Below are 14,880 nucleotides of genomic sequence, written 5' to 3'. Positions count from 1 at the left end.
ACACAACACACAACACGGCCATTAGTACAGTTAGACACACCAACACGCCTATGCAGAGTAAAACACTTTTTGGGATTATCCCCTATGATTTTGAATGCATTGTATCCATATACAAATCAAATCAAATACAAACACACACTCTCAAACAAATGCAAATCAAACACACACTCCAACCACATCCATACAGTATGTCAAATCAAACACACACGCCAACCACATCCATACAGTATGTCACATCAAACACACACTCCAACCACATCCATACAGTATGTCACATCAAACACACAATCCAACCACATCCATACAGTATGTCACATCAAACACACAATCCAACCACATCCATACAGTATGTCACATTAAACACACACTCCAACCACATCCATACAGTATGTCACATCAAACACACACTCCAACCACATCCATACAGTATGTCACATCAAACACACAATCCAACCACATCCATACAGTATGTCACATCAAACACACACTCAACCACATCCATACAGTATGTCAAATCAAACACACACTCCAACCACATCCATACAGTATGTCACATCAAACACACACTCAACCACATCCATACAGTATGTCACATTAAACACACACTCCAACCACATCCATACAGTATGTCACATCAAACACACACTCCAACCACATCCATACAGTATGTCACATCAAACACACACTCAACCACATCCATACAGTATGTCAAATCAAACACACACTCCAACCACATCCATACAGTATGTCACATCAAACACACACTCAACCACATCCATACAGTATGTCACATCAAACACACACTCCAACCACATCCATACAGTATGTCAAATCAAACACACACTCCAACCACATCCATACAGTATGTCAAATCCACACACGCAAACCCACATGCATGAAATTCAAACTCACACTTGTCCAAATACCCACATGTGCACTGCACTGCACACTCAAAGGTTGAAATGAAATGATCAACCCTTGAAGGTTGACTGTGGTCTTGGAGAATACGAAAAGTTTCCCAAAAAGTCATCATATTAGTTTGAACTGGATTGATTTACACTGGTTTATTTTAAAATGTGCGTCTCAAATGGCACCATATTCCCTACATTGTGCACTACTTTTGACCAGAGCCCTATGAACCCTGGTCAAAAGTAGTGCACTACATAGGGAATAGGGTGCCATTTGGGATGCACCCCAAAGTCTGCAGGACCAAGGCTGAATCACCATGGGAAACTAACACCTGAAGTCCACACCTCTCTTTTGACTGAGTACCTCTCACTCACCACAATCACAGGCATGTTAACCTCACTCATCAGAATCATTTCCAGGAGTTTAAAAAGGACTTTCATTGTCAGGAGTTTCGGTCTCCTCATTTCCCAATGGGGAGCAAGGCATGGGGATGGAGAAAAGACGTGGACATTTGAAATTCACATGAAACTGATCTGCATCAATCAAATGGCCCAAACTAATTGTTCGCTGCCGTTAAATACAGACACTTCAAATAGATAATTATTCTCAAACTGACAAAACTGCGTCATGCTAAATTCCTCTGCCTGTAAGAATTCATTTTTTCAAAGGATAGCAACCAGCCGTGTTAAACCAATTCTAAACACAAGCTCCAGATTTGTCGGTGTAATTTCAAGGCTTAATGATCTTGTTCAGTCATGGTTAGCAGGCCCACCACCAGCCATGTTACCCCTCGTCTCTCTATGCCTCTTCCTATTAGTTTCTCTACATCTCATTGCATCCTCAGCCCCTCCCCATCTTCCTCTCTCTTTCATTTTCCTTCTCACTGTATCTCTGTATCTCTCTGTCCTGCTCTTCCCTGTCGTGGTCAGTGTGTCATGGCGCTGACTCTGTGGCAGTACAGACTGCTAATGGCAAGTGAGCTACTTGTCTCCCTGCCCTCCTCCTAGTCTGGGCTCCGGAGCAGGCCGCCCACAATGGCCCGGAGCCTGGCTAGCACCTGTACCTGCATGCTGGAAACAGGAGCGGGGCTGGAGGGCAGGGCGGCCGTGGCCACCTTGGCCAGCAGCGGATTGGGGGGGTTGCAGCTGGCAGGGTGGGTGCTCTTCCAGTAGGCCTCCAGGTAATCAGCCATGTGCTCACACGCATCCTCCAGTTGGTTTTCATCCAGGATGATGTCAAACATCTCCTGAGTGAGGGAGATGGAGAGAGATAAACAGAGGGGAAAACAGTAGTGTTAGTGTTTTTATGGGCCCAAAACAGTACAGCTATGAGCTTAGTGTGGGTCAACAATACTACGATGGATAACAACTTTATAAGAGAGGATCTACTTTTTCTTAGATACTTTATTTTATAGATTCCAAATGACTTTGCACCTTTTTTTTTTTTTACAAGAAACTGACATACTTCTTGGATTAAGAAACTTAGACTAAAACTGTGTCAGTGACAAAACAACCAATTTAATAGCATTAAATATTCATTTGGCAAGAATAGTCAGATCAGGGAGACTCTTAAAAGCTAAATACCACCAGGGATGCGATGCTATTGGAATTAAATTAGGGTGGATTTTTTTCACAAGCCTGTGATGTTTGGGATCATATTCTAAAAGAAAATCAGAGAAGATCACAGAAGGACTGAAATAGATTTGGCAGGAGATATGAGGCTTTCTGAAGCGTTCCACAACAGTATTATTAATATAACGGCAAAATCCTGACGGGAGATATACGCACACAGCTCAGAAACCTCCACGCAAATCAACATCGGCGCACGATTTACATAAGACCTCAAGCAACTTGAGTGTGTGTCTTCTCAAGTTCTTCTCAGCCCTTGAGAGTCTCCTTTAGGGTATCAATAGAGGCTTGATGCACAGACACCCAAATCTCCAATCTGCACAAAGAATCAGTATCTTGAAATGCCCAGATTGTAATAGCTGTGGCGTGTGGCGGGTGTGATCCAGGTAGCAGAGACCTCTGGGTAGTGGCGTGGCTATACTCACGGGAGGGCACTGGGCCAGTTTGTCTGCAGCGACCATCTGGACGTTGAGGTGCTTGGCCTGGGACTTCCCTCTGGACTTGATGAGCCTCTGCAGAACCTGTGGGGAAATATGAGCGAGGCATGAGAGTCATGACGCTGTCAGCACCGTCACAAATTCAACTCCGTCACGTGAAAGCATCGTCGACACCGTAACGATGTCGACGCCGTCGCGTGAAAGCATCGTCGACACCGCGACAGAGTCAACTCCGTCACATGAAAGCGCGTAGACACCGTAACGATGTCAACTCCAACGCATCACAGCATCGTCAGCACTGTAACGTAAGTCAACGCCGATGTAGCAGCAACGTGGAAACGTCAATCCAACATCAGTAGCACAGTAGAACGGCGATTCTACTGATTCACAGCAGCAGTAGTTGATGAAAAGAGGAGACGAGAGGTGTCAGACGGTTTATCCCATCGAGATGTGATTCAGACCGACAACACTTTGATTTAGCGGCCGTATTTCACACATCTTCAGCTACGCCTTCGTCCCCTTTTTATGTTACCGAAATGGCAGGCTTTTTATTGTGTTATTTGCAGACAACTGAAGGTCAGCGTGATGAATCAGTCGCCTCACACACCTGACTCTCTCCCATTTAGACGAGCTGAGTAGACGGAGCTTTAAAAAAGGCCATATTTAAAAACCAGAGCAGGACGGCATTCAGTAAGAAAAAGGTGATATGAGCAGTGACAAGACACATCCATACACCATTGGCTCCCCAATGCACCAGGGACATCCATAGACATCCATAAACCAGTAGGAGATTACTTCACTACTTCTTACGGAGTCTCAGGACGAGACTTCCACTTCAGCTCTGTTTACTTCATCAATCTGTCACTCACTTCTTTCATACTGTCTGGAGGGGATCAGTCTCTACCTGCCCTGCATCTACCTTTACACACTTACACATATTATTTATGGAAGCCCTGAAGCCCAAGGTAACAAAAATAAAAATCACTTGGAATGATCTTGTTTGAACTACTTAGTATCTTGTTTGAACAATGTAGTACTTTTTTATAATAATAAACTTCCGTATATTACTGTGTGTGAGATGGAAGGTTGGCTGAATACATGACTAGAAAATAAAGGTTAGTATTGGAATAATAACCATGTAATACACTGGGGCAAACTGCTAGCACCCTGTGATTCAGTATGATGACACAACAGTGGTAGGCCTGATCACCGACAACAATGAGACAGCCTATAGAGAGGAGGTCAGAGACCTGACAGTGTGGTGCAAGGACAACAACCTCTCCCTCAACGTGATCAAGACAAAGGAGATGATTGTGGACTACAGAAAAAGGAGGTCCGAGCACCTCCCCATTCTCATCGACAGGGCTATAGTGGAGCAGGTTGAGAGCTTCAAGTTCCTTGGTGTCCACATCACCAACAAACTAACATGGTCCAAGCACACCAAGACAGTCGTGAAGAGGGCACGACAAAACCTATTCCCCCTCAGGAGACTGAAAACATTTGGCATGGGTCCTCAGATCCTCAAAAGGTTTTACAGCTGCACCATCGAGAGCATCCTGATGGGTTGCATCACTGCCTGGTATGGCAACCGCTCGGCCTCTGACTGCAAGGCACTACAGAGGGTGGTGCATACGGCCTAGTACATCACTGGGGCCAAGCTTCCTGCCATCCAGGACCTCTATACCAGGCGGTGTCAGAAGAAGGCCCTAAAAATTGTCAAAGACTCCAGCCACCCCAGTGATAGACTGTTCTCTTTGCTACCGCATGGCAAGCGGTACCGGAGCACCAAGTCAGGTCCAAGAGGCTTCTAAACAGCTTCTACCCCCAAGCCATAACACTCCCAGACTATTTGCATTGCAAATTTGACATGTCATGATTTTGTGGAATGGAAATTGTGTATTGTGAATGAACGTAACGTTATGACTATAACTACTGTTCCCTGAAGGAGTGAAACAAAGTACAACATACTATGTATGGGGAGTAGCACTCTCGCAACTTTGGATGAAGGATCTACAATCACGCCTGACAAGGACAATGAAATCCAAGCCTCGCTGGAAGCCCGCCTTCCACAGGTGATAAGCGTGAGGGTCGGATTCATTCCTTCAATTTAATACCGCTCTTCACCGAGGCCAGGAACGGGCGGTGTGGGGCCAAACAGGTGTCGTACCTCGTTTTCCTCCTTCAGGGAACAGTAGTTACAGTCATAGCGTTACGTTCCCTTTCAGTCAGTCATCTTTGGTGCAACAAACTATTGCGAATTATAATCACGACCCAACGAATACTAAATGAAACGGCCCATGGCAGACCACCCCAACCTGACCCCGCCAGATGCGGCAGTCTGGGCATTGCGCACATGGTGCCCTGTCGAATGACTTTCCCCTGTCCCAAGCGTAAGCACGCTGTGTTCTATACTGGGAGCAGTGACATCCAAGCTATAAAACCTCACAAAAGTATGTGGTGATGCCCAACTCGCAGCAGCCCAAAATTTCCTATGGTCAACCCTTTAAACAATGCCCAAGACGCTGCCAGACCCCTGGTGGACTGGGCGCGTACACCGGTAGGTAATCCTTGCCCCTTGCTGCTATATGCCAGGGCAATAGCCTCCACAATACAGTGGCAGAGACGCTGCTTAGAGAGTGCCCTGCAGCGAGCTGGATTAGCAAAACAGACAAAAAGTTGGTCACATGACCGGATATCCCGGGTCCATTTAATGTACGTGCGTAAAGCTCGCACCAGGCACAGGGCATGTAACCTTTGTTGCTCTTCAGAAGCAATAGCAGGAGGCGAAAAGGTAAATAGGACCTGTAGGACATAGCCATGACTTTTGGGGCGAAGGCCGCTTTGGACGCCCGGGGCCAACTGAGTACAGCAAGGGTGTACAGAGGTCCCCAGCACTTTTAGCCTAGGCCAAAGCCATGAGCTGGGAGGTTTTGTAGGAGAGTATCTTCAGATCCACCGACTCCAGAGGCCATGTACCCTTTTAAAGTGGAGAATGCTTGAAAAGCACCTGTAGAAACATAAGGATGTCCCTTACAGAGCACTGAAAAGTCCTTTATCTTGGCACCAGAGCTCAAACGCTTGCCACTTATACACATACAGTCCTCTCATGGAGGGCGCCCTTGCAGACTGAATGGTAGCAAAAACATTCAGAGGTAAACCTCTAGCCTTCAGATTGGCCTCTTAGGGGTCAGGCCCATAGGACCAAATATCTGGCCTCGCTTGCCAAACCTGCCTGTGCACCTGGGACAACAGGTGCCTGCCTAATGGGTGTTTCCACGGGTCCCCGCCTAAAAGGTGAATGATCTCTGCGAATGAAGGCTGCCTGGGGAGCCACAAGAATCAAATGTAAGCCGTCCCGGCGCACCCACTTCACCGTGGGATGATAAGAACCTCTGGCGGAAATACGTAAAGGAGGGTTCGAGGCCACTGGTGCGCCAGAGCGTCCGTTCCCAATGGGCCACTGGGTACCTCATGGAAAAAAATAGAAGTCACTGCATGTTAACTCACAATGCCTAAAAATCGACATCGGCCCTGCCGAAAATGTTCCATACCTGGGACAGCCTCTACTCCTGAGAGAGGAGGTCCCACCTGGATAAAAGATCTGCACCCGAGTTGAGGCAACCAGGGACATTGTTGGTTCTGACCAGCACAACCTGGCCCGACAAAAACAGGGGAAAGCACCTGAGTGCCAGATACTCCACCAGTATCCATAACTCCCGAATCGAGTTGCCTTCGTACAGCGCACCGCAACCTCGGGGGACGTGTCTGTCGCGATCACCTTCAGGGATACAACTCGGCCCATGGGAGCCCCCTGACAACAGCAGAGGGTCCCACCACTAGGCCTGACAGGGATACCCGAAGCGACCGGCTTAGGCTGAGCGATGCATCCAGGTGAGTAGCTAGCACTCAGCACTGAAAGGTGGCGGGACCCAACCATAACCACACTGGAACGACTTCCATCACAGAAGCCATCATCCCCTGTAGGCATGTGCACTGGCAAAAACAGTGTGACACAGACAAAATTTGGTTAAGCAGAGCCGGAACCCGGACACCCTCTGTGTTAATAGAAAAGCGTGATACGTGAGTGAGTAGCTTGAGACCTAGAAATTGAATTTTTCTGTTTTTTCTGGTTTCTTATGAAGCCTGGGACTGAATACGGGACAGTAGCAAGGATGTGTGTAACACTGAATTCCCCCTCGACTCCGCCTCCACCAGCCAGTGTATGTGAGCGGAGCGTGCCCAATTTGACTGGAGCGTGGAGCAAGTTTCCCCAAAGGCTGGAGCGTCGGCCTCCCCCCGCTCCAATTTCACTCCAGTACCGTTCACTTCACAAGCTCAGGGCATGCCCGGCCCAGCATGCATTGTAGGCTATTTGTGTGCTTCTATAGCCCCTTGTCATAGAGTTCGCTAAATATTTTCATAAAGAAAATGATAAAATACACAGGTGCAAAATCAAAATTACTTACAAAGATGAGGAGGACCAAGAGAGGTAGTGCGGTGACGTAGTGTTCACAACTAAATAATTATTGTGGAATCCGAAAAGATACCTATACCGAAAGCATGATGGTGTACTTACTATGTGCACATGCTAACAGAAGGGAATAAGGTGGGTAACTAGCTAAGTGTGTAATTGCAGCAAAGTATTTATAAACAAAAAATCTAACCTCTTAAAAGTAATATTATCTATACAATAGGCTAGAATAGATTTTGGCCCAATAGGCATGACGTATTATCTTTTTCAAGGAGCTTTCCGTTTTTGCCTAAAACATTTAGGCCTACCTATACACATTTTTAAAAACAACTCTGCATCCCTGCCCAGCCTGGCAAGAGTGGCCAAAGAGTCCCAGTGGCTCTGCAAGCACGGAGAGGGTATTCTCCGCTGCTGGCCTGCTCTCCAGGCTCCATCGCATGAGCCTGATGCCAGATTCTGGCCAAACTCGTGCTTATAAAAATGAATTCGAAGGCACTGTAGACTAAGCCTAATAAGGTATTTTTAGTTTCATTTGTATTTAAGTCACAGCCTATATGCGCAATTTATTGACTATAATGATTTAATACAACAAAATGTTGTTTAAATGTTGAGCCTTAATGTCCCTGCCAGCCTAGTGTGTCGCACTCACAAATGCTTCACAATGTATTTCTTTGTAGGCTATATCCTTGAAATAATTGGCTAATAATATAGACTAAATAATACACTTTAGTTTCTTCTTAGGCTACCTGTCTGGTTCTTGACCTAGTTAGAGAGTGTTTATATGCCTTTTAATGTAATGTCATTCAATGTAGCCTATTTCAAATGATGAGCGCTTCTTACAGTCACTTTTTCATTCTGTTTATTAAAATAGTTTTCATTCAAATCAAATGGTTTGGTTTCAATACTTCAAAACCAAATGGTAGGTCCGGGTGGTCACAATAGTAGATGGGTGTTGGTTAAATGGTGAGTTTAACGAATGGAACGAATTTGGAGCGGCAGTTTTTTTCCCCCTGTGACCGAGGAGCGGTTATTAGCCGAGCGGTTGGAAAAGATGTGCCACCAGCCAATCAATGTAATAGCGTTCGGATCGTGAGCATTCTGAGTTTGTAGACTCTGAGGTGCTTGCTGAGGGCACGTAGTTCGAGAATAGGACGCAAAGTCCCGTCCGTTTTCGTAAACCAGGAATAGCGGCTGTACCAGCAGTCCTGGATCTTCGACATAGGAACCACTCAGATTGCCTGCTTCTGGAGACGGGAGGATATTTCCTCCCTTACAACATGGTACTGAGGCTTCGGGAACAGTCGACGTGATGATGCTGCAGACGCGTGGGGGACGCACAACAAATTGCAGCCTGTACCCTGACGTCACTGTTCGCATGATCCAGGGCGACAGTACGCATGCATGCCATTGGTCGGAGCAGACAGCGACACTCCCGTGAAGTGCCGTCTGAAATTTGTTCTTCTTCCATTTCCACCACTCTCGACAACCGTGCGTCTGAACATGGAGAAGGGATACTTTTCATTGAACTCACATACCCGTCAAAAGTTCCACCCGTCAAAACTGTGGAACCTGGCTGAAAATAAAACGGTGTTTATGTGCCAAGGTTTGCCTAAAGCCCGGCCCACTCTGGGTACACGGGCTCTGGCGATCAGTGACGTACCCCGATTGGCAGTGTCACATGAAGGCACTGTTGTCACAACGAGCCTCACCCGGTTCAGACGGTAAGATGCGTTTCAGTAAACGGCTGGCACCCAGCGCTGGACCACACACATAAAACCTAGACCCAGGGAACAAAACGTTATCATGGAGATTTCCCTACCAACCAGTCATAGGTACTAGCGACAAAACGCCTTGTAACCTAGCTGGAAATTGGACAGGTAAGCTCTGAAAAACTGACCCCTTCTGTTGTAACAGACAGTGGCGATTGGTAATCGAATCTCTTTCGCAGGAATGAAAAGCATTGAGCTGGAGACAGACAGCTCATTTTTGGGGGCTCTTATGAACCACAGAGACTGTGTGTGGGATAATAGCGTGGTCGTGTCTAACCCTGCTCGTTCCCTCGACTTCGCTACCAACAACTCATCGCCTATAGAGCCCATAACCTGCATCACTAGACACCTCATTGTGACTAGTGAGCTACAGGCAGGAATCAATGAATCCCAGTAATGAACCAGCCATGGGCACACTGACCCAACTTGTTACTCTGACCCCGGGGAGATTGATATACGTCTTGAACACTGTGAACACAGTGGAACGCGGGGTAACAGAGGCGGCAGCATTAAGCATAGACAAGCTTCCAACATACGTTGTGCTTCTGTGAGACTGTATAGCCTGCATGAAGCCTGGCCCCTATATAAGCACAGGGGGCTCTGGCAATGGCTGACGTAGTACGCCGTCTGCCAAACGTGGGGGCACCGTTGTCACAGTAATGTTTTTGCGGAGGGGCGCACTGGTCACTCAGACACATGCCTGGCCCCACGCTCCGGGAGTTACCCCAGCCAAGTGCTCAGAGGGCTGCTTCTACATCGGAGGTGCACTTAAACCCCATTTCCGTCACTCCCTCCAACTCCAGGAACTGAAAATAGGAATGGGGTTGCATAACGCTGGGGGAAAGCTAGTAAGTTTCACTCACGGTAGTTAAGCATGCTAGCCGACGTTAGCCAGGAGGCTTTTTAGCATAAGCTAGGCTAGCTAGCCCATCAACACCACAGTGGGGAGGCAGGAATAGCTATTATAGTTAGCTCGCCTCGGTGAGTTAGCCAACCTGGCTAGCACGCCATGCAAAGCTCATTTAGCTAGCCCAGTGTCGAAAGTCTACGTAGAACCGGATCGCTGAGGTGACCGGACCCATCCTTAAGAAGTCTGTGAAGAGAGGAAGCCAGCGCTTGATTGAGGCAGACACAAGTGGCGGGGGGGACCCCCGTACCTGGCCGCCCTCTCTCTTCGAGTAGTCTCCCGTGTACCGAAGGTGACTGACTGAAACCAGACTAGATGTAAGTTACCACTTATTTGCCTTGCTTGGCCTCACCTTAGGAGAGGAGATCTTGACGTAGACGATGATAGGGGCCAGGGAGGTCTTTCCCAGTTGGGCCGGGTGGTTGATGGTGTCTGCGTCCAGAACCACCAGCTGCAAGGTCCGGGCCAGCTCAAAGATACGCTCTATCTCACTTTGCACTTCAGCTACTAAGAGAGAACGAGAGGGAGAGCATTAGGGTTGGAGAGACAGAGACAGAGAGAGAGTGAGGGAGAGAGAACGAGAGTCAAGCCATGAATCCGCTTTCATTCCGACCTTCAGTTATGCGGCTGCGAGAGAAGGAGAGATTATCAAAACTGAATGGCTATAGGATCATGCGGAAATATGAAAGTAACCCATTTAATGTGAGAGAACATGTATTAGCTAATGCACTTTCCCCCCAGATAGACGCGGTTAGGTCATAAACATAAATCACAGACAGTCCAGGAAATCTCCCTCGAGCAACACTTCACTTCATTACATTTCATTAGAAGCTCAAACAAACTTGTGTTTGCACATCCACTGCTGCAATGACTAAGACACACCCAGATACAGTACAGCCACCGCTTGCCCTATTTGGTTGTTGCCGGAAATTGAGCTGAGAGTCCAGATGTGTCTGGTGATTGTAATACATTATGAATGCATCCCAAATCGCTCTCTATTCCCTATAAAGTGCACTACTTTTGACCAGAGTTCTATGGGCCATGGTCAAAAGCAGTGCACTATAAAGAGAATAATAGAGTGCCATTTGGGATGCATTTTATGATGATGTTTTTCATATCAGCCGCTTCCTGTTGAAAACACTGGGTTTTGATGATATCTAGGCTGAAATCAAACAGGAACTAACAGCTGTGACTGGAATGCAACATAGTGTATAAAAGTAATATTATATGGCCTAACTGGATTACATAAATGCTTAACTCAAGTAATGGGTCTGCTTGTAAGAGATTCCTGAAATAACTTCAGCAACATTGGGAACAATTGTTGTTTTCAGAAAAGTCTTCATATCTATTGCTATCAAGACAGAGTTAGGGTTCAGCGCACTGTCAACACTTGTGCCCCTGAAGTGATTAAATAATTATACAGTTGCATTGGCTTCCAGTTAAAGAGCTTGTCATCAAAAGTGGAGCACAGAGGTTGTACAGAGCTGTGCAGTGCTTTAAGTGTAACCCAGTCTTAAAGTATCTTTAAAGATGAGGGGGGAAGTGGGGGTAGACGGAGGGAGGTGCTACTAGCTTCCATCCACGCTCCGTCTGAGGCTCCACAGAAAGGGCTTTATCCCGGGACATCACTGCCAGGGCAACCGGCACATCAGAAATGTAGTGCACTAAATAGGGAATTGGGTGCCATTTGGGATGCAGCCCAGGAGTAACATTACAGAGCACCGTTGCTCATGTCAGTGATCCAATACAAAGATTAGTACTGTGGCTTCCATAGTTCCGTTGGCTCTCCGGCCACCACCGTGAGGTCATAGCTGAGGAATCTGTTTCATTCTAAACCGCAGCTTGTTAATCAAGCCTGGTAAAATCAGCTGGGTTCTTGACTGTGTTATCTGGCAGCAGGCTTCTGGATTCTCCTCTCTTTCCCTATCTTTTGTTCCAAACACAAACCTTTTTAATCAATCGTCCCCTTCGAACATCTGTAAGTCTGCATTATAACCAACTTCAAAGCTTCATTCCAAATGGAATCCTATTCTCTATATAGTGCACTACTTTTGACCAGAGTTCTATGGGCCATGGTCAAAAGCAGTGCACTATAAAGAGAATAATAGGGTGCCATTTGGGATGCATTTTATGATGATGTTTTTAATATCAGACGCTTCCTGTTGAAAACACTGGGTTTTGATGATATCTAGGCTGAAATCAAACAGGAACTAACAGCTGTGACTGGAATGCAACATAGGCCGTATAATATTCCTTTTTACACACTAACTCAATTACATACATGCTTAACTCAAGTAATGGGTCTGCTTGTAAGAGATTCCTGAAATAACTTCAGCAACATTGGGAACAGTTGTTGTTTTCAGAAAAGTCTTCATATCTATTGCTATCAAGACAGAGTTAGGGTTCAGCGCACTGTCAACACTTGTGTCCCTGAAGTGATTAAATAATTATACAGTTGCATTGGCTTCCAGTTAAAGAGCTTGTCATCAAAAGTGGAGCACAGAGGTTGTACAGAGCTGTGCAGTGCTTTAAGTGTAACCCAGTCTTAAAGTATCTTTAAAGATGAGGGGGGAAGTGGGGGTAGACGGAGGGAGGTGCTACTAGCTTCCATCCACGCTCCGTCTGAGGCTCCACAGAAAGGGCTTTATCCCGGGACATCGCTGCCAGGGCAACCGGCACATCAGAAATGTAGTGCACTAAATAGGGAATTGGGTGCCATTTGGGATGCACCCCAGGAGTAACATTACAGAGCACCGTTGCTCATGTCAGTGATCCAATACAAAGATTAGTACTGTGGCTTCCATAGTTCCGTTGGCTCTCCGGCCACCACCGTGAGGTCATAGCTGAGGAATCTGTTTCATTCTAAACCGCAGCTTGTTAATCAAGCCTGTTAAAATCAGCTGGGTTCTTGACCTTGTTATCTGGCAGCAGGCTTCTGGATTCTCCTCTCTTTCCCTATCTTTTGTTCCAAACAGAAACCTTTTTAATCACATCCCCAGACAGGTCAATCGTCCCCTTCCAACATATGTAGGTCTGCGTTATAACCATCTTCAAGGCTTTCTTCCAAATGGCATCCTATTCCCTATATAGTACACTACTTTTGACTAGAGCCATATGTCCCCTGGTCAAAAGTAATGAACTACACTCTTAGTAAAAAGGGTTCCAAAAGGGATATTCAGCTGTCCCCATAGGAGAACCCTTTTTGGTTCCAGGTAGAACAATTTTGGGTTCCATGTAGAACCTTCAGTGGAAAAGGGTTCTACATGGAACACAAAACATTTCTACTTGGAATCAAAAGGGTTCTACCTGGAAACAAAAAGGGTTCTTCAAAGGGTTCTCCTATGGGAACAGACGAAGAACCCTTTTAGGTTCTAGATAGCACCTTTTTTTCTAAGAGTGTATAGTGTAGAGCAGTGGTGTAAAGTACTTAAGTAGTTTTTTGTGGTATCTGTACTTTACTATTTATATTTCTGACAACTTTTACTTCACTACATTCCTAAAGAGAATGATGTACTTTTTACTCCATACATTTTCCCTGACACCCAAAAGTACTCATTACATTTTGAATGCATAGCAAGACAGAAAATGGTCCAATTCGCACACTTATCAAGAGAACATCCCTGGTCATCTCTACTGCCTCTGATCTGGCGGGCTCACTAAACACAAATTCTTTGTTTTTAAATTATATCTGAGCGTTGGAATGTGACCCTGGCTTTCTGTCTGGTTTGCGTAATATAAGGATTTATTTTATTATTCGTACTTTTACTTTTGATACTTGAGTATATTTTAGCAACTACATTTACTTTTGATACTTAAGTATATTTAAAACCAAATACTTTTAGACTCACTCAAGTAGTATTTTAACTGGGTGACTTTCACTTTTACTTGAGTCATTTTCTTTTAAGGTATCTTTACTTTAACTCAAAGTATGAGAATTGAGTACTTTTTCCACCACTGCTGTATGAGGAATAGGATGCCATTTGGGACACATCAGAAGGCTTTGTTTAATCTTTTACTCCTTCCCTTTTCTCTTTGCAATTAGTCTCTCTAAATACAAAGGGCACTAGAGGAACACAGAGGTCTCATACTTCCAGAACTTACCAAGGTTGGAGCGTGTGTTGGAGCGCTCGATGATGGCGTGTTTACTAGGGTTGTTGAGGACGGAGCGTTTGGCAAGAGAGATGTCTGCCGTGACACGAGTGATTGATATTCTGATAGGAAGGCAGAGAAAAAAAGAACTGGTCAGAGAGAGAATAGAGCGTGCTCTGATTTCTGAATCAAATAGCCTCGATTCATGATCACTATCAATAAAAAATGTAACACTTGGAAAGAGCACTGTATTCAAAAGAAAAAGGGGATAGCAACAAAATCTCCATATGAAGAGGGGAGAGTTGTGATTTCTAAGGAAGGTTTAGTAGACGAGGACAGAGATGGTGTGAGTATGCTTATAGTCAAATAGCATATGTAAAACATCTTGCTAATGATCAAAAGGCTTGCACTCTGAGAAGAATATAAAACGGTTTACAGTATGAGTACAGTATGAGTTTTGTAACATCATTTATTTACTGTGGATGGGAGACTGGCCAGGAAGCCCAGGCAGGGACTGGTGCATGGAGAGGAGAGGAGCTGAGGAGAACCCTGCGCTGCACTAGGGCCCACTATGGCCTATTAAGGACATGGAGAAGGCCTATTTAAAGCAACAGCTAACACACATCTCCAGGCCAAACAAACTTGTTACATACTCCTTCGGCAAAACCTC

General features: G+C 45.7%; 1 protein-coding gene across 5 annotated transcripts in view; it reads right to left on the bottom strand.

Moving 5' to 3' along the window:
* cacnb2a (calcium channel, voltage-dependent, beta 2a) overlaps positions 1-14,880 on the bottom strand; it is a 111,595-nt gene that overhangs the window by 2,415 nt on the left and 94,300 nt on the right. For all 5 annotated transcript variants that reach the window (XM_029756065.1, XM_029756067.1, XM_029756068.1 and 2 more), the window contains 4 exons: positions 14,223-14,332; positions 10,474-10,628; positions 2,963-3,058; positions 1,973-2,155 (listed from right to left, as the gene is read on the bottom strand). In XM_029756065.1, the coding sequence (XP_029611925.1) occupies positions 1,973-2,155; positions 2,963-3,058; positions 10,474-10,628; positions 14,223-14,332 (544 nt within the window). The remainder of the gene's footprint in view (positions 1-1,972; positions 2,156-2,962; positions 3,059-10,473; positions 10,629-14,222; positions 14,333-14,880) is intronic.

This window comes from Salmo trutta, chromosome 6 (assembly GCF_901001165.1).
Source record: "Salmo trutta chromosome 6, fSalTru1.1, whole genome shotgun sequence".
Classification (NCBI taxonomy): Eukaryota; Metazoa; Chordata; class Actinopteri; order Salmoniformes; family Salmonidae; genus Salmo; species Salmo trutta.
The sequence above is the reverse complement of the archived record's forward strand: the minus strand, read 5'-3'. Positions and strand labels throughout refer to the sequence as shown.